Genomic DNA, 24,193 nt, shown 5'->3' with positions numbered 1-24,193 from the left:
AATGCAAGTAATTGAAGGGGGGTCACATGCTCAGCTGGAGTTCTACAATAGATAGAGACCCCAAAATAAATCTATTTTACTCAGCACTTTAATCACGTGCAATAAATCCTAATTCAGTTACTGAAACTCAGAATTCTCACAACAAAATTGTTAATTACTTACACCAATTTTAGACAACACAGAATCTGAAGATGTAATTACTTCGGTAGTTACATTTGGTAGTTACAGAACAGATGATCGTTTCAAAAAATTTTTTTAGCTGCCAACTCATTTAAAAGCAAATGTTTTGATAGTAAAGGTAAATGACCAAAGGTAAAAGTACCATTAACCTTTTATGGTCATATGCTCAAATGAACTTATTTTTAAAACAGGTAATAAAATACAAAGTGTTTATATTTCCAAAATAAAATGAAACTAAGTTACGTGGAAAATAGCTAGGGACTGATTAGGTTTCCTTAGCTATTTGTGAGACCTTTAAAAAATTCAATTTAGTATAGACAGTTACCTCGTTGGCTCTTTGGGTAGCGAAAGGTGGTTTCATCATATCTTCTTGCTGTTTATCTAGCTGTTCAAGACTTTGAGGCCTTAATGGTGAGCCATGTACTGACTGGCAAAATATGTCATTAACTGGTGAGGATTTAAATCTATGTAAAATAAATACAAAGTTAACACTCACATGTGGCATCAAATTATTAAGTGTATTATTACAAAATGAGGTTAGAATAGATTACCTTTAAACTACTGACATTATAATTATGTGTCATTTATATTGTGCAAAGAGATTTTAAAGACTACAAGTTGGCTATTTTACCTGTATTTAGGATGGCTGCACAATAGTGGGGTCAAGATTACTAATTCATATTCGCAGGTGGTGACTTCAGCAACGGAGAGGATCTCATGTTTGGCTTCAGGGTGGCAGACATACATTACAGTGGTGACTCTTGGTTTGTTGTGTTTTAAGCTGCAAGGTGTTCCATTTCCCATTATTACTGGGAAATACGGAGTGATCTGCCCTTCTATGTTTTTGGTGTGAACCTTAAAATAAAATAATTGCCAGATTAGTACATTTCACTTTCAACAACTCTAGACAGGATTTAGCGTTAGTTTTTAATAACGAAGGAGGAAACATCCACAACACTGAATACAGGAACATACATCACTATCAAAAATGTGACACTCTTTTTCTCCATCACACTATATATAAAGAGGATAACCAATTTTCATCATTTACACACTAGTTTTTGGAGGATGCAAGAAAACATTAACATGAGATTAAAAAATAAATAGACCCTTGTATAAAATTGCCAACATAAATTCAAATTCCGAAATCTTGTAAAGCTCACATCTGGTCCGAAAAGGAACTTTATTAGAAATTATTATACAATCTACAGTTAAAAAGTGAAAGTCAAAGCTTTGTATTCGTTTATTATATTATATTTCACTGAATTCAATCACTTAATTTAAATGATCTAATAACATAAGAAATAGGACCAGGAATAGAACATGCGCCCCTCAAGCCTGCTCCGCCATTCAATTAGGTCATGACTGAACTTCTATAACAACTTCACTTTCCCGCTCGATCCCCATATCCCTGGATACCCTTTGTGGACAAAATCGATCTCAATCATAGAAATTTACAGCACGGAAGGAGGCCATTTCGGCCCATCGTGTCCACGCTTGCCGACCAAGAGCTATTCTGCCTAATCCCACTTTCCAGCTCTTGGTCCATAGCCCTGTAGGTTACGGCACTTTAAGTGCACATCAAGTAATTTTTTAAATGTGGTGAAGGTTTCTGCCTCTACCACCCTTTCAGGCAGTGAGTTCCACCCTCTGGGTGAGAAATTTCCTCTCATATCTCCTCTAAACCACCCCGCAATTACTTTAAATCTATGCTCCCTGGTTGTTGACCCCTTTGCCAAGGAAAACAGGTCCTTCCTATCCACTCAATCCAGGCCCTCATAATTTTATACATCTCAATCAGGTCTCCCCTTAGTCTCCTTGATTCCAAAGAAAACAGACCCAGCATCTCCAATCTTTCCTCATAGCCAAAATTCTCCAGTCCAGGCAACATTCTTGTAAATCTCCTCTGCACCCTTTCCAGTGCAATCACATCTTTCCTGTGATGTGGTGACCAGAACTGCACAGAGTACTCCAGCTGCAGCCTAACCAGTGTTTTATACAGTTCAAGCATAATCTCCTTGCTCTTGTATTCCATGCCTTGACTAATAAAGGCAAGCATTCCATATGCCTTCTTAACCATCTTTTTATCTGGCCTGCTATCTTCAATCATGAAATCCTATTTCTAGACTCCCCAGCCAAGGGAAACAAACTCTCAGCATTTATCCTGTCAAGCCCTCTAAGAATTTTATACGTTTCAATGAGATCACCTCTTATTCTTCTAAATGCCAGAGAATATAGGCTCATTCTACTCAATCTTTCCTCATAGGATAGCCCTCCCATCCCAGTTGATGTGGTGTATTTGGACTTTCAGAAGGCTTTCGACAAGGTCCCACACAAAAGAGTAATGTGCAAAGTTAAAGCACATGGGATTGGGGGTAGTGTGCTGACATGGATTGAGAACTGGTTGGCAGACAGGAAGCAAAGAGTAGGAGTAAATGCGTACTTTTCAGAATGGCAGGCAGTGACTAGTGGGGTACCGCAAGGTTCTGTGCTGGGGTCCCAGCTATTTACAATATACATTAATGATTTAGATGAGGGGATTAAATGTAGTATCTCCAAATTTGCGGATGACACTAAGTTGGGTGGCAGTGTGAGCTGCGAGGAGGATGCTATGAGGCTGCAGAGTGACTTGGATAGGTTAGGTGAGTGGGCCAATGCATGGCAGATGAAGTATAATGTGGATAAATGTGAGGTTATCAACTTTGGTTGTAAAAACAGAGAGACAGACTATTATCTGAATGGTGACAGATTAGGAAAAGGGGAGGTGCAACGAGACCTGGGTGTCATGGTACATCAGTCATTGAAGGTTGGCATGCAGGTACAGCAGGCGGTTAAGAAGGCAAATGGCATGTTGACCTTCATAGCGAGGGGATTTGAGTACAGGGGCAGGGAGGTGTTACTACAGTTGTACAGGGCCTTGGTGAGGCCACACCTGGAGCATTGTGTACAGTTTTGGTCTCCTAACTTGAGGAAGGACATTCTTGCTATTGAGGGAGAGCAGCGAAGGTTCACCAGACTGATTCCCGGGATGGCGGGACTGACATATCAAGAAAGACTGGATCAACTGGGCTTGTATTCACTGGAGTTCAGAAGAATGAGAGGCGATCTCATAGAAACGTTTAAATTTCTGACGGGTTTAGACAGGTTAGATGCAGGAAGAATGTTCCCAATGTTGGGGAAGTCCAGAACCAGGGGTCACAGTCTAAGGATAAGGGGTAAGCCATTTAGGACCGAGATGAGGAGAAACTTCTTCACCCAGAGAGAGTGGTGAACCTGTGGAATTCTCTACCACAGAAAGTTGTTGAGGCCAATTCACTAAATATATTCAAAAGGGAGTTAGATGTAGTCCTTACTACTCGGGGGATCAAGGGGTATGGCGAGAAAGCAGGAATGGGGTACTGAAGGTGCATGTTCAGCCATGAACTCATTGAATGGCGGTGCAGGCTCGAAGGGCCGAATGGCCTACTCCTGCACCTATTTTCTATGAATCAATCTAGTGAACCTTTGTTGCACCTCCTCCAGGGCAAGTATATTCTTTCTTAGGTAAGAAAACCAAAACTGTACACAGTACTTCAGGTGTGGTCTCATCAAAGCTTTATATAATTGCAGCAAGACTTTATTACTCTTATACTCCAAGCCACTTGCAATAAACGCCAACATACCACTTGCCTTCCTAATTGCTTGCTGTACCTGGATGTTAACTTTGTGATTCGTATACAAGGACCCCTCAAATCACTCTGAATAATAACATTTATTAGTCTCTCATAGTTACAAACATATTTTGAGTTTTCATTCTTCCTACCAAAGTGGATACTTTCACACTTCCCCACATTATACTCCATCTGCCACTTTCTTGCCCAATCACTTCACCGGTCAATATCCCTTTGCAGCCTCTTTGCGTCCTCAATTTCCCACCTAGCTTTGCATAGTCAGCAAACTTGGACATATTACACTTGGTCCCCTCATCTAAGTTATTGATATGCATTGTAAATAGCTGGGGCCCAAGCACTGATCCTTGCAGCACTCCATTAGTTACACACTGCCATTCTGAAAATGACCTGTTTATTCCTACTCTGTTTTCTGTCCGTTGATCTCTTCTCAATCTATGCTAATATATTACCCCCCAATCCCATGAACGATAATCTTGTGTAGCACCTTATTAAATGGTTTCCTGAAAATCTTATCCAAATATACTACATCCACTGGGTTCCCCCTTATCTACCCTGCTTGTCACAACCTCAAAAAACTAATAGATTTGTCACAGTTCGATTTCCCGGTCATAAAACCATGTTGACTCTGTCGAATCATATCGAGCCTGAAATTCCGACGTCCCGGGCCCGTACGAAGTTTCTACAGACCCAGGAAGGCATCGGAAAAGCCGGTTTTCAGCACGCATTGTGCATGCATTGAAAACCGGCTTTTCCGATCTGTCAAGTTTCTAGCTTGACAGATCTCGCGCATATCGGGAGCGAGAGCATTTGTAAGTGCAAATTTGCAATATTTACGCTTACAAATGTCCTCAAAAATCTTGCGGCTGAAAAAGCAGGTGCATAGTCTATTTTTACAGGCGCAAATTTTTTAAAAACTTATAAAAATAAAAGTTATGAAACATATTTTAATGTTAAAACCCTCTCCACAATTATTTTAAGGCATAATTTTTTTAAAAACTTATAAAAAAAATATTTTCCCAATTTTTTTTTAAAAGAAATTAATAACTATTTTAAATGAATCTTAAATATGTAATGTATATTTTCTTTTTTTTTTATTAGTGTTTTGGGTGTTGGGGGGGGGTTCTCATTCATAGTAATAGGAGTTTTGAACTTACGAAACTCCTATTACTATGAATGAGAATATACTATACCTGATTGGCTGCCCAGGGCCATGTGACTCCAGCTCCAGGCCTGTGCGTCCCTATGTGCACGCGCTGCGACGCGCAGCAAGAGGAGGCCTGTGCATCGGAAAGTCGAGCTTCAGGTAGGTGCATATGTTTTCTCTAATATCTAGTCGAACGCCCACGGGAAGGAGAAAGCGGAATTTCTGGTCCTTTATGATTTTCCAAGTGCCCCATTACCATATCCTTAATAACAGATTTTAGCATTTTCCCTACTACTGATGTCAGGCTAATTGCCCTATTGTTCACTGTTTTTTCTTCCTCCTTTTTTGAACGGCAGGATTACAATTTGCTACCTTCCAATCCACGGGGATTATTCTAGAATCTAGGGAATTCTGGAAGATCAAAACCAATGCATCCACTATCTCTGTAGCCATCTCTTAAAACCCTAGGGTGTAGGCCATCAGGTCCTGGGGATTTGCTGGCTTTTATCCCATTAATTTCTCCAGTACTTGTTCTTTATAAATAGTTTCTTTATAAATATGAATTTAAGTTCCTCACTCTCATTAGACCCTTGGTTCCCCACAATTTTCCGGTATGTTCTTCGTGTCTTCTACTGTGAAGGCAGACAGAAAATATTTGTTTAACGTCTCTGCCATTTCCTTGTACCCCGCTATAATTTCTCCTGTCTCTGCCTGTAAGGGACCCACAGTTATTTTCACTAATCTCTTGCTTTTTACATACTAGTAAAAGCTCTTACAATCTGTTTTTATATTGCTTGTTAATTTACTCTCATCTGCTATTTTCTACCTCTATTTCTTGGATCATCCTTTGCTGATTTGAAAACCCTCTCAAACCTCAGGCTTACTACTCTTTTTGGCAACATTGTAAGCTTCTTCTTTTAATCTAATACGATATTAAAAAAACAAATACTATCCCTAACTTCTCTAGTTACCATGGCTGTACCAGTTTTCCAGAGGAGTTTTTATTCCTTAAGAATGTATATTCATTGATAATTCTGAATTCTTTAAATCTTTGCCATTGCTTTTCTACATCATGTTCTTTAATCTAATTTCCCAATCTACCTCAGCCAAATCTCCCCTCATACCTCCGTAACTGGCTTTGTTTAAAGTTAAGGCCCTAGTTTCGGACTTCCAGTTATGGACAAGCAGAAATTTTCCCCAATTGAATATTGGGAAGATCGAAGCCATTATTTTCGGTCCCTGCCACAAACTCCGTTCCCTAGCCACTGACTCCATCCCTCTCCCCAACTTCTGTCTGAGGCTGAACCAGACTGTTCGCAACCTTGGTGTTATATTTGACCCTGAAATGAGCTTTTGACCACATTTCCGCAGCATAACAAAGACCTCCTATTTTCACCTCCGTAACATCGCCCGTTTCCACCCTTGCCTCAGCTCATCCGCTGTTGGAAGTCCTCATCCATGCCTTGATACTTCACTATTCCAACACACTCCTGGCTGGCCTCCCATATTCTACCCTATGTAAACTAGGTGTGATCCAAAACTTGGCTGTCCGTGTCCTAACTAGCACCAAGTCCAGCTCACCCATCACCCCTCTGCCCGTTGACCTACATTGGTTTCCGGTTAAACAACACCTCGATTTCAAAATTCTCATTCTTATTTTCAAATCCCTCCATGGCCTCGCCTCTTCCTATCTCTAATCTCCTCCAACCCGCCCCCCGAGATGTCTGTGCTTCTCTAATTCTGCCCTCTTCAGCATCCCTGATTGTAATCACTCAACCACTGGTGGCCGTGCCTTCTGTTGCCTCGGCCCAAAGCTCTGGAACTCCCTTCCTAAACCTCTCTGCCTCTCTTTCCTCCTTCATGGGGTTCCTTAAAACATACCTCTTTGACCAAGCTTTTGGTTATCTGCGCTAATTTCTACCTGTGCAGCTCGATATCAAATTGTTTAAATCTCATAATACTCTCGTGAAACACCTTGGGACGTTTCACTATGTTAAAGACGCTATATAAATGCAAGCTGTTGTTGTTAACCACATCACTTTCAAACTTAATATGGAATTCTATCATATTATGATCAATCTTCCTCAGAGGATCGTTTACTATAAGATTACTAATTAATCCTATCTCATTACACACTACTAAATCTAAAACAGCTTGTTCCCTGGTTGGTTCCTTGATATATTGTTCTGGAAAACTGTCTTGAATGCATTCCATGAACTTGTCCTCCAAGCTACTTTTGCCAATTTAATTTGCCCAGACTATAAGATTAAAGTCTCCCACGATTATTTCATTAGCCTTGTTACATGCTCCTCTAATTTCCTGATTACTGTTAAGGGGGGGGGGGGGGGGGGGGGGGGGGTGGAGAAAGAGTCTATAAACTACTCCCGCCAATGTTTTCTATCCTTTGTTATTTTGTAGCTCCACCATACTGAATCAACATCCCAATTTACTGGCTAATATCCTTCCTCCATACTGCCTTTATCATCAGGGCTACCCTACCTCTTTTCCCATTTTACCTATCTTTTTTTAAAAAGTTAAGTACCCTGGAATATTTAGTACCCAACCTTGGCTACCCTGCAACCACATCTCAGTAATGGCTACTAGATCAAACCCATTTATCTCTATTTGTGCCATTAATTCATCTATCTTGTTATGAATGCTTTGTACATTCAGATTTAGTTCCTTTAACTTTTTACCTGGGGTGGCGTTATTTGCTATTGTCCTAGTACGGTTATTAAACTCTCTGTCCCTTCCTAACACAATCTGCTTGATTTTACTGAAATCGCTACCCTGCTCTACAGCCTTGACTTTTCTCTTAAGACGTATAAATTTATCCTGATCTGAACCCTCCCTCCTCATTAGTTTAAAACCCTATGTACTGTCCTAGTTATTGGATTCACCAGGTCAGTGGTCCAGGTCCGCATTAAGTGAAGTCCGTCCCAAAGGAACAGCTCCCTCTTTTCACAGTACTGGTGCCAGTGCCCCATGATAATGTGAATTTTTAATCATATAATTCCCACTTTTCTACATTATTTACATTGCTTAATTCAATTCTTTAGTGCAAGAAATTATATTAAATTATCAAGTAATTTGAATTAAACAACATAACTAAGTGGGACTTTAGATGAATTAAAAAAGTATGGTGAAATTATAGGTATGGCCTACTACCAGTAAATCAGTCATTCTTTGCTCAAAAACCTGAATTATTCTGTAATTTAAATTCAGTGATTTATAAAACAAACAAAAAATTGAATAAAGTAACTTCAAATTAAGAGGAGCGATTACCCAGAAGGAAGTAAGCAAGCAGCTACAGCGATGCTACTTAAATACACATTGTTTTTGGCAGCAAAAGGTGTGCAAAAACCAGGCTGAAGATTTAATCAAACTTTTATTTTAATAGATTCCACATCAGTGAGTGGAAGTTTACAACAGCAAGTGAGCTGATTGATCAGTATTAACAAGATAAAATACACTTATTCCACATTGCTAATTAGGGAGTTTCAAACAGGATTTTTTGAAGTACGGTCAAGATATATTGTCTTGTTGATTCAGTTCTTGCAAAATTGCTGCTTGCAAGAAACTAATGACATTTTTCAAATTCTTCCTCAATCCATTTCTTAGATTGAACAGACTGATCTTTATACAGTGTGCAAAAGATCGAGGAATAGTGAGAAATTTCCATTAATGGCAAATGGTTTCTAGTTTGTGTGCATGTGTTGAGAATCTTGCTTTTATAGAAATGAGCATAACCCAGCCTCAGACATCCACTTTTTTCCACCATCAGGGAACATTTTTCAGAGAGTGGAATTCACTCGCTTATTCAGCAATTCAGCAGAACAATTCATGATAACCAGTTTGCCAGGTGGCTCTACCTTTGATTGTTGTGTGTTAAAATGTTTGAAATATGGCCTGAATGTTAATGGGGAGGTGGATTGGGAGTGGAGTGTGAGGGCTCCGAAACGATCGGGAAACCCACAAGCTCTGCTGAATTTAACAGCAAGACCCGATTTGCACGGGACACCCATGTTTCCCACCCGCAGCCAGACAGATTGAGGGGTTGGGTGGCTCCAGGCAGGTGGCCTGTGACACTAGGTCACAGAGAAGAGGAATCGTGTGGGAGCCAGAAGAACACAGGAAGGGCTGGAGGAGCAGGCGGAGGAAGTCGGCAACAAATGGATGGTCGGGAGCAATAGATCGGGGAACTGTAAGCAGCAGCGGGGGAAGGGTCTCCGATCATGGGAGGTGGGTTAGGCAGGGATGCTGGATCTAGGAGGTAAGTGTAAAGGCACTTGCTTCCTGGATCTAGCAGTCCTCCCCTTACTATAATTAGCAGGTTTCAAGAGGCCTGCAAAACCCAACCAGCTAAAGTTAAATTCAAAATGGAGGTTAAATCTGAGTTATGGCAGCCTCATTATAATATTTAAATGAACAGCCCACCTCCTGGGTTGGTTGGCCACCCGCATTATAACCGGAAGTGAGCGGGTTGGGATTTTTACACTTTTAGACTTTTTACACTTTAACTTCCCATCCGACCCAAACCCACCTGTTTTTTTGGGGAATTAAAATTCCAATTGTGTCTGTGTGGGACAACAGGCTGTGAAACTAGAATCTGTGAACTAAGGCCAGTGAATCAATCAGCCGCTGTGAAAACCTGTACAATCAAATGGTATGTTCTTTAAAGCATTGTGCATTTAAACAAAATATTTAACATTGATATAATAGCAATAGTCTGGATTTGGAAAAACATGGGCACTTAACTGGTCTTCACTGTATTTGGTAAATTTGGAGTGTGTAGTTCAGTCTCTTTCTCGTGCTTAATTTGGTCAAACATACTACAGTTGTACCTCTCCAGTCCGGCACCCTTGGGATCTGACCGGTGCCGGAACAGAGAATTTCCTGAACCATGGGAGGTCTCGCTTACCGGTACCAGTGGTCAGCACCCAGGCTCCTGTATGTGTGAGTACGTGCCACAAGCAGCCTGTGGACCGCTCCCCCAGCAGCCAAGCATGCACTCACTGACAGACAGACAGACAGACAGACGCCCCCAGCCGATCGCCAAACACACTGACTGATCAGCCATTACAGCCGATCAAAACTTTAAAAAAAAGAAATGCTCCTCTCCCATAGGCCCAACTATTGCTGAACCACTGATGTTTCTGGGTGAAAGAATCCCAGACTAGAGAGGTACAACCTGTATTATTTTACTCTGACCAGTACAGAAATCAAAAATGTTTTGAACAAACATTTTATGACTAAAGTAATAAGTTTTATTTGGAAAATGGCAGCACAGGGTGCTACCCTTGGATTCTCATTTTAAAACATGTGCACAGGATTCTATTTACAATAAGGTGGCCAGAATGAGTGATGACAAATTCCACTCTTTAAAAGTTGTATTTACTTCCTCCCTCAAAAGCCAGCCAACATTTCCTGAGTGAGCTAAAAATCGCATGTTGCCTAATTGCAATTGCAAAATACCTCCAGCAATTCGGAGAGAAATTCAGATTTTGTTTGAGAAAAAAAAGATATGGCCCATCTGTTGCCTCCAATACCATGATAATTTCACAATTTACCACAAAGAACTGACATTCATGGTACAACCTGATAGCTTTTTAAAAATTAAGATTTCTAAGGTTTACAGGTGATACATTATTGCTTGCAAAAGTTGCACACAAAGACTTCAGCACTGCAGTACTGCATAACTTCCTTATTTCCTATTAATAGTGCCATCTAGTGGTGAGATTTCAGCTAACTCAAAACTACAGACTTACAGTATTAATAGTGAGTGTGGAGTTATAATATATGGACAATAAGATGACATTTAAGATGCAATTCATTCAAATTGTTAATAATTTCCAAGATTCAAATCTTAACATTTTATGAAATTATTTCCATTACCTAACTTCAAGAACAGTGGCCAACCACACTTCAAAGAAATTATAATTTGGCTATAAAGTGCTTTGGGGCAGGCATCCTGAAGACAGGAACGGTGCTATATAAATGCAAGTGCTTTCTTAACCCAACATAATTTTGTATTTAAACTACAGCAAGAGATCTGAATTATCCTTGAAAAATGTGGAAAGAGATGATTACAGCAAGGCTTCGTTCTACTTACTTTCAATTTCTCAGCTTCAGATTCTTCAGGCTGTTCTGCAGTGGAATCTAGACAAAGAAACGGAAATCTAGAATGTTTGAAATACATTTGAATGTTCACCAATCGTTCATACATAATTTTACTCATAACTGACAAGACAAACTCTCCCTTAGGACTTTGCTCCCGTTAAAAAGCCAACTGCAGAAAAGTCCATATTAATGTCACTATTATTGTCCTGAGTGCAATGCTATTTATCAGACACACTCACTCCACTCCTTCCTCCACTTATTAGTTGATATTTTAGATATACTGATGTAATGCTCGAGAAGGTGAGCATTTTTTTCTGCTGCTCCAATTAATCCCAGTGAAAAAGTTAACACTGGTACAGGGTACTAGGTAACTGTACAAATGTTACTTCAGTCCGTCACATCTTTCAAATCTATTATAAGAGTTTCCATACTGTTCTGGAAAGGGACTAGGCTTTATGATGTTTCCATTATTGTTTTTATAAAGATCTGTTTTGCATTCCACATTCTGCTGATCTATAGCTTTTGTATGACACTTCAAGCATATTTAGAGCATGATTCATGAATCTGCAATGAATGAAAATGTATAAAAATAAAAGTATTGAATTAAAAAATGTTAATCTGTTGCATGGGGTTAAACTGGAGTTTGGGTTTGTGGAACCATACCAACATTAATTATACATTTCTTTTTGATACTCAAAAAGCAGCATCAGATTCCATGTTAGTTTACAATCCCTCCATGGCCTTGGCCTTGCCCTAACCCATCTCTGCAACCTCCTCCAAGCCTACAACCCTTCAAGAATTTTACGTTCCTCTAACCTTGTGCATCCCCCCATTCCCTTTGCCCCACCACTGGTGACTGTGCCTTTAGCCGACTAGGTCCCAAGTTATGGATTTCCTACCCTAAACCTCTCCGCCTCTCTTTCCTCCATTAAGACATGCCTCAAATCTACCTTTGACCAAGCGTTTGGTCACTTGTACTATTGTCTCCTTGTGACTTGTGTCAATTTTTGTCTGATTACGCTCCTGTGAAGAGCCTTGCAATGTTTTACTATGTTAAAGATGCTATATAAATGCAAGTTGTTGTTGATGTAGTTATTTGAAGTCACACAACGCAAGCATGAATTGAGATGATATAAATGATTAAACAGAAGTGAACAATCCAAACATTTTTGGCTATGAACATTATCTGAAAGTCAGGTCTAAAAAGGATTATTTTTAAATTGTTGCTTCTTTAACAAAAATAGCCTTTCATTCCAATTGTCATCATACAGAATTCACTTTTTGACTGGTTTGCAAATAGCATACTACAACAAGAACATACTGTGCCACATAAATGAAAAGTCAGTGCTTTCTGATGGACATTATTTCTTACCTTTGGTCTCAGAATCGGCTGGTGTGCTCATGGCACCAAGGTAATATTCTTGAATATTAACTTTCTGCTTAATCAGAAGATACATAAAAGTTAGCAATATAATCACTTAACAATTGGTAACAGTAGAGGCTGATAAAATCAGACACTGTACCTGGCCAGTTTCTTTTTCCTCATGGTATTGACGAATGTGTTTTCCATGGCACACTTCATATGTCCAGTAAGATTCAATCTGTAGTGTGTAAAGATTTCTAGTTTAGAAATATTCAGCTAGTAGTATTTGCATATAAATCAATGGGTCAGAGATAAGAACTTAAAACGTTGTTTACAAATTGAACACTTAACTATTGTGGGAAACAAAATCATAAAGGAGCACTTCAAAGTTTTACATATTATTCTGTTCACAGGAATCGGGTCTTCTTAAAAAAATAAATTACCAGTGTACCCATGCAATGAACAGAAAACCCTTGTTAGTGCACTTTATCTCAACATAATCTTCCTTGCCTTTGGAAGGCAGTAGATTAAACGGATTGATTTTGGCATTAGCTATAAAATGTCAACTTTCTTAACTAGCAAGTGGATAATTGACCAGTAGTAATGACACAGAATGGATTTTACAATAGTTACCAGGTGAACTCTCAATCCTTGAATTGGTAGAAAATAATGAACCGTTGCATCTGCTCTGTTAAAATGAAAGCTGTTTTTCTAGAATCTTTCTCTGACCCATCACTTTTTGTAATAGCTTCAATTTCAACAAGTCATGCTGAGAAATAATGTTTTTTTAATAAAAAGAGCAACCCAGAAAAAGGAAATTAAAATATGTATGTTAAACTTAGAATGGGCTGCCAATATAGACAAATAAAACCTACAGGCTATCTGTATTTGAATTGAATTGAATGGCTATGGCCTTCCCTAAAACACTGTGGCTCCTCCCTAGAACAGTTGACCAGACAATAGCATGTGGTTAAGTATCAGAATAAGCTGAGCCCTTTCTGTGAATGAATTTGGGTTTAAATCCTGTATGTTATGGTGACAAAAGAAAGGAGCTATACGGTGATATCTTAGACAAAAATGATTAATATGTGTCAGCCAACTTTGGACATATCACTATAATGCACTGAGAAACAAGCAAGTCTACAATTTGGAAGAGCAATGAAATCTAACAAAGCAGCTGAATGCTTTTATAACTATACTTGTTTAATGTACATTAGTGTGGGAGGGATGTGGAGTCAACAATCTAGGAAAATAGCTAATGAGGTGGGTAAAGAAGTATAGATGAGATGCAAAGTGGCAACGGGATACAAACCACTGATCAATATGGGAAAATACTAGTCTGTTCGTAACAGGATTAGATGGTCTTTTCCTCGTTATTATAAAACCTTTGGCAGTGACTTTATCAGTAGAGTGATCATTACTCCCACCCCAAGTTTATTCAGAAATCCCTGTATGAAAGTATGACAAAGTCTGCATTGTATAGCCTAGAAAAGTGACTTGCCATGGCTTCCAACAGATTCTGTGAATTTATTCATTAATTACAAACAACTTACCCTGTAAGAGCAACTGCTCTGTTTGAAGAGTGGTTCCAATAACTCACCAGGCCCATGGCCTTTGTAATCATGTTCTTCATCCTAAATATAAAGAAGGAGAAATTAACTGCACAGAAAAGCATGCATTTCAGTCAGATTAGGAACTCACCCTACTGTGGACAGTTGTTAATGAAGAAAATACAATGAAACTGTGACCCCTAACTGTGTTCACAGCACAGTGAAGCTTTAACTAAGTACAGTGGCTTTTGGATTAGACAGTACTGCAGATGTAAAATGAATTAATGTTTTACGTCTGTTCGTAAAGTAAAATTGCATTTGTTATTTTAGATTCAACCTTGACAGAAATTTTTAGAAAATCTTCTATTGCATTAATAATATTTCTGGACCAAAATACATACTATACCACAGCATTCATAGAAAAATATTTCCTGTGCAGAAATGAAACCAATCAGCACTGCATAATAAAAACTATGCTTTACAGAGTATGAGCCGTAACTGAGTCAGTGCCAGAACAAGCAGGAGTATAATATATATATATTTTATTTTCTGTTATGGAGGGTAGATGGTGGGAGATCAGGGAATGCATTGGAATAATTGAGTCTAGAGGTAATAAAAGGCGTGGATGATATGAGGCAGGGCAGAGATGGGTAAAGTTACACAGGTGGAACTAAGCGGTCTTTTGAATGGAGTGGATATCATAGAATCATAGAAATTTACAGCACGGAAGGAGGCGATTTCGGCCCATTGTGTCTGTGCCGGCCGTCCAAGCCTAATCCCACTTTCTAGCTCTTGGTCCATATCCCTGTAGGCTACGGCACTTTAAATGCACATCCAAGTATTTTTTTAAATGTGGTGAGGCTTTTTGCCTCGACCACCCTTTCAGGCAGGGTTCCATACCCCCACCACCCTCTGGGTGATGAAATTTCCCCTCATATCTCCTCTAAACTTCCACCCAATTACTTTAAATCTATGCCTCCTGGTTGTTGACCCCTCTGCCAAGGGAAACGGGTCCTTCCGATCCACTCTATCCAGGCCCCTCATAATTTTCTACATCTCAATCAAGTCTTCTCTCAGCCTCCTCGGTTCCAAAGAAAACAAACCCAGCATCTCCAATCTTTCCTCATAGCCAAAATTCTCCAGTCCAGGCAACATTCTTATCAATCTCCTCTGCATCCTTTCCAGTGCAATCACATCTTTCCTGTGATGTGATGACCAGAACTGCACGCAGTACTCCAGCTGCGGCCTAACCAGTGCTTTATACAGTTCAAGCATAACCTCCTTGCTCTTGTATTCCATGCTTCGACTAATAAAGGCAAGTATTCCATATGCCTTCTGAACCACCTTATCTACCTGGCCTGACAGTCCCTTTGTTCCTATACACTTTTCAGTGTCGTACCATTTAATGTGTATTCCCTTGCCTTGTTAGACCTCCCCAAATGCATTACCTCACACTTATCCGGATTGAATTCCATTTGCCACTGTTCCGCCACCTGACCAGTACATGGATATCTTTTTGCAGTCTGCAACTTTCTTCTTCATAGAAACATAGAAAATAGGTGCAGGAGAACTTCATTATCAACCACACAGCCTATTTCAGTGTCATCTGCAATCTTCTTAATCATACCCCCAACATTCAAGTCCAAGTCATTGATATATACCACAAAAAGCAAGTGACCCAGCACTGAGCCGTGCGGAACCCCTCTGAATACAGCTTTCCAGTCACAAAAACATCAACCATTACCTTTTGCTTCCTGCTCTGAGCCAATATTGGATCCAACTTGCCACTTTGCTCTGGAACCCATGGGCTTTTACTTTCATGACCAGTTTGCCATGTGGGACCTTGTCAAAAGCCTTGCTAAAATCTATATACACTACATCATACACACTGCCCTCATCAACCCTCCTTGTTACCTCCATGAAAAATTCAATCAAGTTAGTCAGACACTACCTTCCCTTAACAAATCCATGCTGACTGTCCTTGATTATGGGTATGGATAGGAGTTGGAAGTCCAGCTCGGGGTCAAATAGGACACCAAAATAGTGAACAGTTTGGTTCGAGTGTGGGGCTGGGGAATGGGTTGGAATTGTTGGCAAGGGTATGAAGTTTGTGGCAGGGGGGACAATGGCTTCAATTTTTACAGAAGGAGGTCATTCGGCCCATCATGTCTGTGCCAGCCAAAAACCAGCTATCTAGCCTAATCCCACTTTCCAGCTCTTGGTCCATAGCCCTGCAGGTCACCACACTTCAAGTGCACATCCAAGTACTTTTTAAATGCGTTGAAGGTTTCTGCCTCTAACACCCTTTCAGGCAGAGTTCCAGACCCCCACCACCCTCTAGGTGCAAAAAAGTTCCCCTCAACTCCCCTCTAACCCTTCTCCCAATTACTTTAAATCTATGCCCCCTGGTTATTGACCTCTCTGCTAAGGCATATAGATCCTTCCTCTCCACTCTATCTAGGTCCCTCATAATTTTATACACCTCAATGAAGTCTCCCTGTTCCAAAGAAAATAACCGCAGCCTATCCAATCTTTCCTCATAGCTAAAATTCTCCAGTCCTGGCAGCATCCTCGTAAATCTCCTCTGTACCCTATCCAGTGCATTCACATCTTTCCTGGAGTGTGGTGACTAGAACTGTACGCAGTACTTTAGCTGTGGCCTAGTGTTTTATACAGTGACAAGCATAACCTCCCTGCTCCTTTATTCTATGCCTCAATGTTTAATTGGAGGAAATTGTACCTCATCCACGATAGGACAAGCAGTCTTGACAACACAGAGGCAGGGAAGAAGTCGAATGAGGTGATGGAGAGGTCGAGCTGGGAGTGGTCATCGTATACGTGTAAGCTGACCCCATGTGTTTGGATTATATTGCAAAGACACATCATGTAAATGAGGAAAAGGAGGGGGCCAAGGATCGATCCTTGAAGAACCCCAGGGATAATGTTGGGAAGGAAAGCCATTTCTTAAGCTGCTCTGACTACAATTTGATGTAGCGCCATGCTGAGATCAGCTTGTTCAGCACAGACTGGAGATTAAACCTATGATTTTTCTGGTGTGCATAATTCAGCTACTCAGTGCATTAACCACTGAGGCACTGTAGGAGCTGAGGCGAATGCAAATATTGTGTCACAAAACTTTAATGTTGACATTAAATGCAGTCAAACACCAGTAAAATTCTTTTAATGAGCACCACTTTATCCCTCATGCTGGTAAAACCACTTAAGGGTATTAGCAGGTAGTTTTATGAGCAGAAGGGCAAAATTGTAGATGTAGAGAGTCACTGTTAAGAGTGGCTAAAATGTAAATGACGTTTTGTATTCACAATGAAGAACATTTAAGTTTACTGCTTATGGTTTGCCTCCATCTTCTTGTGTAAATTGAGCTAAAAGAGCAGTTGCATAGCACTTTACAAAAAGGTCCTTCGCCATACAAGAATGATTGCACACTAGCTGTCGTTTAAGCAAGGATCACATCAGTGGCTCTGCACATACAGACATACAAGACAAAAAGACAGACTTAAATCTACTTGAAGTCTTTGCTTGCAGTCTGAAATGAATACATGAATACATAATCATCATCATAGGCAGTCCCTCGAAATCGAGGAAGAATTGCTTCCACTCCAAGAGTGAGTTCTTTGGTGGCTGAACAGTCCAACATGAGAGCCACAGACCCTGTCACAGGTGGGACAGATATTCATCAGGGGGAAAGGGGGGGGGGGTGGATGGTGGCATTGATTTACCACACATTCCTTCCGCTGCCTGTGCCCAATCTCTTCACGCTCGCAGCGTTGAGATTCGAAGAGCTCAGCGCCCTCCCGGGATGCACTTTCTCCACCTCGGGCGGTCTTTGGCCAGGGTCTCCCAGGCGTCAGTGGTGATATTGCACTTCACCAGGGAGGCTTTGAGGGTGTCCTTGTACCGTTTCCGCTGCCCACCTTTGGCTCGCTTGCCATGAAGGAGCTCCGCATATAGCAGTTGTTTAGGGAGTCTCGTGTCTGGCATGCGAACTAAGTGGCCTGCCCAACGAAGCTGATCTAGCGTGGTCAGTGCTTCAATGCTGGGGATGTTGGCCTGGGCGAGGACGCTGATGTTGGTGCGCCTGTCCTCCCAGGGGATTTGTAGGATCTTGCGGAGACAGCGTTGGTGATATATCTCCAGCGACTTGATGTGTCTTCTGTAAGTCGTCCATGTCTCTGACCCATACAGGAGGGCGGGAATTACTACAGCTCTATAGACCATGAGCTTGGTGGTAGGCTTGAGGGCTTGGTCTTCGGACACTCTTTTCCTCAGGCGGCCGAAGGCTGCATTGGCGCACTGGAGGCGGTGTTGAATCTCCGCATCAATGTCTGCCTTTGTTGACAAGAGGCTCCCGAGGTATGGGAAGTGGTCCACGTTGTCGAGTGCCATGCCGTGAATCTTGATGACTGGGGGGCAGTGCTGTGCGGCGAGGACAGGTTGGTGTAGGACCTTTGTCTTATGGATGTTAAGCGTAAGGCCCATAAGTTCATATGCCTCGGTGAATGAGAACATAAGAACATAATACACTGACTATATCCTGGAGTTCAGTCACCGAATGTGCACAGACGCGGGCATCGTCCGCGTACTGCAGTTCAACGACAGAGGTTTGGATGGTCTTGGACCTGGCCTGGAGGCGGTGTAGGTTAAGCAGCTTCCCACTGGTTCTGTAGTTTAGTTCCACTCCGGCTAGGAGCTTATTGGCAGTGATGTGGAGCATGGCAGCGAGGAAGATTGAAGAGAGGGTTGGAGCGATGACGCAGCCCTGTTTGACCCCAGTGGAATGGGTCTGTAACAAATCCGCTGGTAAGGATCACAGCCTGCATGTCGTCGTGGAGCAGGCGAAGGAAGTTGACAAACTTTTGGGGGCACCCAAAACAGAGGAGGATGCTCCATAAGCCCTCACGGTCAATGGTGTCAAAGGCCTTTGTAAGGTCGAAAAAGGCCATGTATAAGGGCTGGAGCTGCTCCTTGCATTTTTCCTGCAGTTGTCGTGCTGCAAAGATCATGTCCGTTGTTCCCCGTAGGGGCCAAAATCTGCACTGTGACTCCGGGAGGAGCTCCTCGGCTACAGGGAGAAGACGGTTGAAGAGGACTCTAGCAACAATCTTCCCAGTGGTTGATTGCGGGGAGATTCCCCTGTAGTTGCCACAGTCGGATTTGTTCCCTTTTTAAAAAATGGACATGATCACTGCATCTCTCAGATCTCCCTGCATGCTCTCCTCCCTCCAAAATGAGAGAGATGACGTCATGTATCCGCGCCAACAGCGCCTCTCCGCCATATTTTAGCGCCTCAGCAGAAATTCCATCAGCACCAGTAGCCTTGTTGTTCGAGCTGTTTTATGTCATAATACCCTGTATTTATGGCATAATACCCTAATATCCTGTACATCACATTACAAAGCTATTACAGGGAGCATTTGTAACAAAACTACCATATAAATCCGAGGCTTACCTGGTCTCCATTTCCAATTGACGGCAACATACATTTGTATCTTTCATTATGCACTGTAGTGATAATTATATAATCATCAGGTCTGTACAGGCCTCCTGCTGTTGGCTAAAAACAAAATATAGAATTAACAATTAAGCAACAGGACTATCAATATTCTTCGGAAGTAGAATATTGTATTGTACACCACAGCATACATCTTTATTTTTCATTACTACATGCCAATCTGCAAGCAAAATGTTTAATTTGACAACACACAGAACAGGAATATCATATACTAGGCTGACACCAATCACACTGACGCTAACTATACTCGATTAAGATGATTCATCTTCAGGAATGTGTATATTTTTTCTAGTGTCCCTGTAGTATAAGGTAACTAATGAACTGCATCACTTTGGGATATTAATTTCACAGCAACAGGCCAAAATATCATAGCAAAAGAACAAAAATATTTGGATGATGGACATAGAGCCCCTTAAGCAGAATGTGCAACAAACATTTTCTTTTGAAACTTAACATTAGAAACTGTACAAGCAGCTGCAAATGACACACACAACGTAATAGAATACCAAATAATCTGTTCCTGATAATTAATTTTTGTACTAAAACAATTGAATTGTCCAATAATTTGGATTAAGCAGCATAAATAAACAGCAAAATATGAGAATTTAGTGCTCAAAAAGTCAGACAATTTGAATTAAGAAATTTTGCAATAAAAGTCTGTACACTATCCTTGTAAAGCATCTTGAGGTGTTTTATTACACTAAAGGCACTATATCAAAATTCTCATCCTGGTTTTCAAATCCCTTCCTGGCCTCACCCCTCCCTATCTCTAATCTCCTTCAGCCCCACAACACCCCTCCCCCTTAAGATATGTGTGCTCCCCTAATTCTGCCCCCTTGAGCATCCCTAATTAGAATCGCTCAACCATTGGCAGCCGTGCCTTCTGTTGCTTAGGCACTAAGCTCTAGAATTCCCTGCCTAAACCTCTCCACCTCTCGTTCCTCCTTTGCGATACTCCTTAAAACCTACCTCTTTGACCAAGCTTTTGGTCACCTGCCCTAATTTCTCCTTATGTAGCTTGGTGTCAAATATTTGTCTCATAATACTCATGTGAAGCGCCTTGGGATGTTTTACTATATTACTGGCAATATATAAATACAAGTTGCTGTTGTTGTTGGTATATAAATGCAAGTTATTATCTGTTCCAAACAGCAAGATGAATTTTTAAAAGGAAAACGTTTGACATTACACCAAAAATTACATTACAATTTCTTTGATAAACATTACTTACAGTGCACAAATAAATCAAACAGCAAAACTCTAATAAAATCAATTGATGGAATTCAGTGTTTTATCATAAAGACCTCTGTCTTGAGATTTTTGTTGGTCTGTATGTAAATATTTCCTGTGCTTAAACAATGGGTAAATCTGAGTGGCAGAAATAAAAAGACTGCGGTAATCCTCATATAGCCAACCCCTGCTCTTTATCTCGGGTTCCTATTCCTCACAGAGCTAGAATTCTCAAGTAAGGGATTGAGGACTGTAGCAGGAGTACACAACCTGCACATTGCTAAAACCAACCACTGTTGAGAACTTGAATATATAGTTGTAATAAATACTACTGCTTTAAAAAAAAACACAGGCATTCTTCAATTTGTATATTTTTGTTGCAAATGAGACATCTGAAGAGGTATTCAAATTGACTGCATCTTTAATCTCTGTAATAACTTTTAGAAGTTAATTGCAGACTCACATTTTCACTATCATCTTTAACTGTGAGTTTTCATCTGAGGTCCTCCCCCACACTTTTCTGCAGGACTGACAATGGCCTGGAAATTGTGGTCGGAGGCTTGCAGTCGGTGTACGTCTCCGAACCAAAGGAAAACTATGAGCTTACCTGGTGTCTCCGGAGCTTCGGACTGTTCCAGTTCTGGGCCTGCAGGCCTGCGAAAAGGCCCTCAGATCCCAGGGGCGCACGCAGTTCGCAAGCATCCCTGAGAGCACGTGGGCCAGACCAATCAAAAAGGGGGATTGCTATGATGCTTATGGGGATTCTATTTACGTACAGAATCCCCATAAGCATAATAGCAATCACTTAATAAAATTGAAATAAAAAAATGATAAAATACCCTATAATTAAACTTTTATAAATAAAAATTTAATTTTTTGAAAAATAAATCTAAACATTTGTAAATGGGACAAAATTTACTTAAACTAATTTTAAATATAAGTGAATGTTTAAATCATTTTTAAAGAATTAACATTTATTTTAACCCATACGCTGGTAAAAGGTCTTACGCTGGCTTTTATCCGGCGTAAGAATTTTGTGGGCATTTTCTGGGCAGTAGTTCGGCAAATAGCCCAACTCTGCGACAATGAAAATGAATTTACAGCAGATGTGGTGAATGTGTTCAAGCGAAACTTGACAGATTGCAAGTTCCGGGTTTTAGCGTATGTGGATATCCGGCTTGTGGGGCCATTCTGATGGCTTCCGATAGCGTACACACAACACTGTTGGAAGCACCGTAAAATCCGGGACATGGTCTTGGTTGCTGTTACACAACCACTTTTAGATGCACATCAATACAAAAGTGGTTGTATAATTCAATACTACTGAGCACACTAAGAGTCCTGAGGTACAAGATCCCAATTAACACCAGTTTGAATTTGCAAAGCATCCACAAACAGCCAGGCTGTTATTGGCAATTGTAATTTCTCAACTCTTTGATAGATTACCAGTGCCAGCGCTCAACACTCATTTGTTAGATATATTTTTGAAATGGCTTCCTCTATTATGTGACGTCTGAATAGTGAAATATTTCCACTTGTGAAAGGAAATTTGACAAGCCATCTTGTGCAATAAACATCTTGTAAATTAGAGAATAGATTATTCTCCAGTGTTCCTCGGGAGCACGGATTTGTAGAAACCATAGGAAGAACTGGACAAAAAAAGACATTTAATGAATGTAATAATCGAATGGTCTAACTAAAAGTTGGCAATCACATTAATTTTTCCCCCTTTTTCTTTGTGCCGTCTACAAAATGCCTTTCTATGTCCTGCCAATCGCATGTTTATGCTGATCCATCGCCATCAACAGATTAACACATTTATAATCTTTATGAGCAGGAAAACTCAAGTCAGTGTCGTGTCACCGCCAGTACAGCATAATACTTTGGACAAACACGTCTGTTGACAATACTTGGGCCATCGCGTACTAACCAGCGTGAATTCGGCCCCGGGCCACGTTATCCTGAAGGGGACATCGTCGCTTAACACAGGGACTGTCCTGCTCCAGCTCCGCTCCACAACAGCGCAAACCCGCAGCAGCAGCAGGAGGAGCGCGGGCCCGGCCGGCACACACTGACACAACATCCTCACAGCGGCAGCCCGGCTCACTCCGAGCCGATCCCGGCGGCATTAACACCGGCGCACGAGCGCAGACTGAGGCCCGGCGCCCCTCAACCGGCCGCACTGAGCCGGCTTCATCACACTCGGCACCCGCTCCATCTGCCACGTCTACTTCCGGTACGCCGGGGCAGCAGTACTTCCGGGGTCAGACAGCCTTGTGTGGGCCAATGGCAGCTCGAGGCCGAGGGGCCGCGGTGTCCGGCGGAATTAGAGTCTGCGGATAGAGGCCGGCGTTGGGTTTCTGATCCAGGCCGGAGTTTGTGCTCCACACAAGTCTCCTCCCACCCCATCACCAGAGCCCCTCATGTGTTTATCTAGCTTCCCCTTAAATGCATCTGTGCTATTTACCCCAACTACTCGGGATAATCATAGATATCATCATCATCATAAGCAGTCCCTCGGAATCGAGGAAGACTTGCTTCCATTCTTAGAATGAGTTCTTAGGTGGCTGAACAGTCCAATGAGAGATCCACTGTCCCTGCCATAGGTGGGACAGATAGTGGTTGAGGGAAGGGGTGGGTGGGACAGGTTTGCCGCATGCTCTTTCCGCTGCCTGCGCTTGGTTTCTGCATGCTCTCGGCGATGAGACTCGAGGTGCTCAGCGCCCTCCCGGATGTTCTTCCTCCACTTGAGGCTGTCTTTGGCCAGGGACTCCCAGGTGTCGATTGGGATGTTGCATTTTATCAAGGAGGCTTTGAGGGTGTCCTTGAAACGTTTCCTCTGCCCACCTGGGGCTCACTTGCTGTGTAAGAGTTCCAAGTAGAGCGCTTGCTTTGGGAGTCTTGTGTCAGGCATGCGAACAATGTGGCCCGCCCAACAGAGCTGGTCAAGTGTGGTCAGTGCTTCGATGGTGGGGATGTTGGTCTGATCGAGGACTCTTTAACGTTGGTGCATCTGTCCTCCCAGGGGATTTGCAGGACCTTGTAGTAAAGGGGCCTTTAGGGAAGAGTGACCATAATATGATAGAATTTTATAATAAGTTTGAAACTGATTTAGTTAAATCCGAAACTAGGGTCTTAAATCTAAACAAAGGAAACTACGTAGGTATGAGGGGAGAGTTGGCTAAGGTAGATTGGGAAACTACATTAAAAGGTATGACAGTAGACAAGCAATGGCTAGCATTTAAAGAATTAATACATAATTTACAACAAACATACATTCCTTTAAAGCACAAAAACCCCACAAGAAAAGTTATCTGACCGTGGCTAACAAGAGAAGTTAAAGATAGTATTAGATTAAAGGAAAAGGCTTATAATGTTGCCAAAACTTGAGGAAGGACATTC

General features: G+C 41.3%; 1 protein-coding gene across 1 annotated transcript in view; it reads right to left on the bottom strand.

Annotated features, from left to right (window-relative positions):
- The window catches only part of erlec1 (endoplasmic reticulum lectin 1), a 37,572-nt gene extending 14,548 nt beyond the window's left edge, over positions 1-23,024 (bottom strand). The window contains exons 1-8 of the mRNA XM_070889543.1: positions 22,722-23,024; positions 19,499-19,603; positions 14,032-14,112; positions 12,639-12,716; positions 12,488-12,551; positions 11,108-11,154; positions 812-1,035; positions 506-644 (exon numbers count right to left, since the gene is read on the bottom strand). Of these exons, the coding sequence (XP_070745644.1) occupies positions 506-644; positions 812-1,035; positions 11,108-11,154; positions 12,488-12,551; positions 12,639-12,716; positions 14,032-14,112; positions 19,499-19,603; positions 22,722-22,874 (891 nt within the window). The 5' untranslated portion in view covers positions 22,875-23,024. The remainder of the gene's footprint in view (positions 1-505; positions 645-811; positions 1,036-11,107; positions 11,155-12,487; positions 12,552-12,638; positions 12,717-14,031; positions 14,113-19,498; positions 19,604-22,721) is intronic.
- Positions 23,025-24,193: the final 1,169 nt, after the last annotated feature.

This window comes from Pristiophorus japonicus, chromosome 9 (assembly GCF_044704955.1).
Source record: "Pristiophorus japonicus isolate sPriJap1 chromosome 9, sPriJap1.hap1, whole genome shotgun sequence".
Classification (NCBI taxonomy): domain Eukaryota; kingdom Metazoa; phylum Chordata; class Chondrichthyes; family Pristiophoridae; genus Pristiophorus; species Pristiophorus japonicus.
Note: the sequence above shows the minus strand (reverse complement) of the source record. Positions and strands in the feature narration are given on the sequence as shown.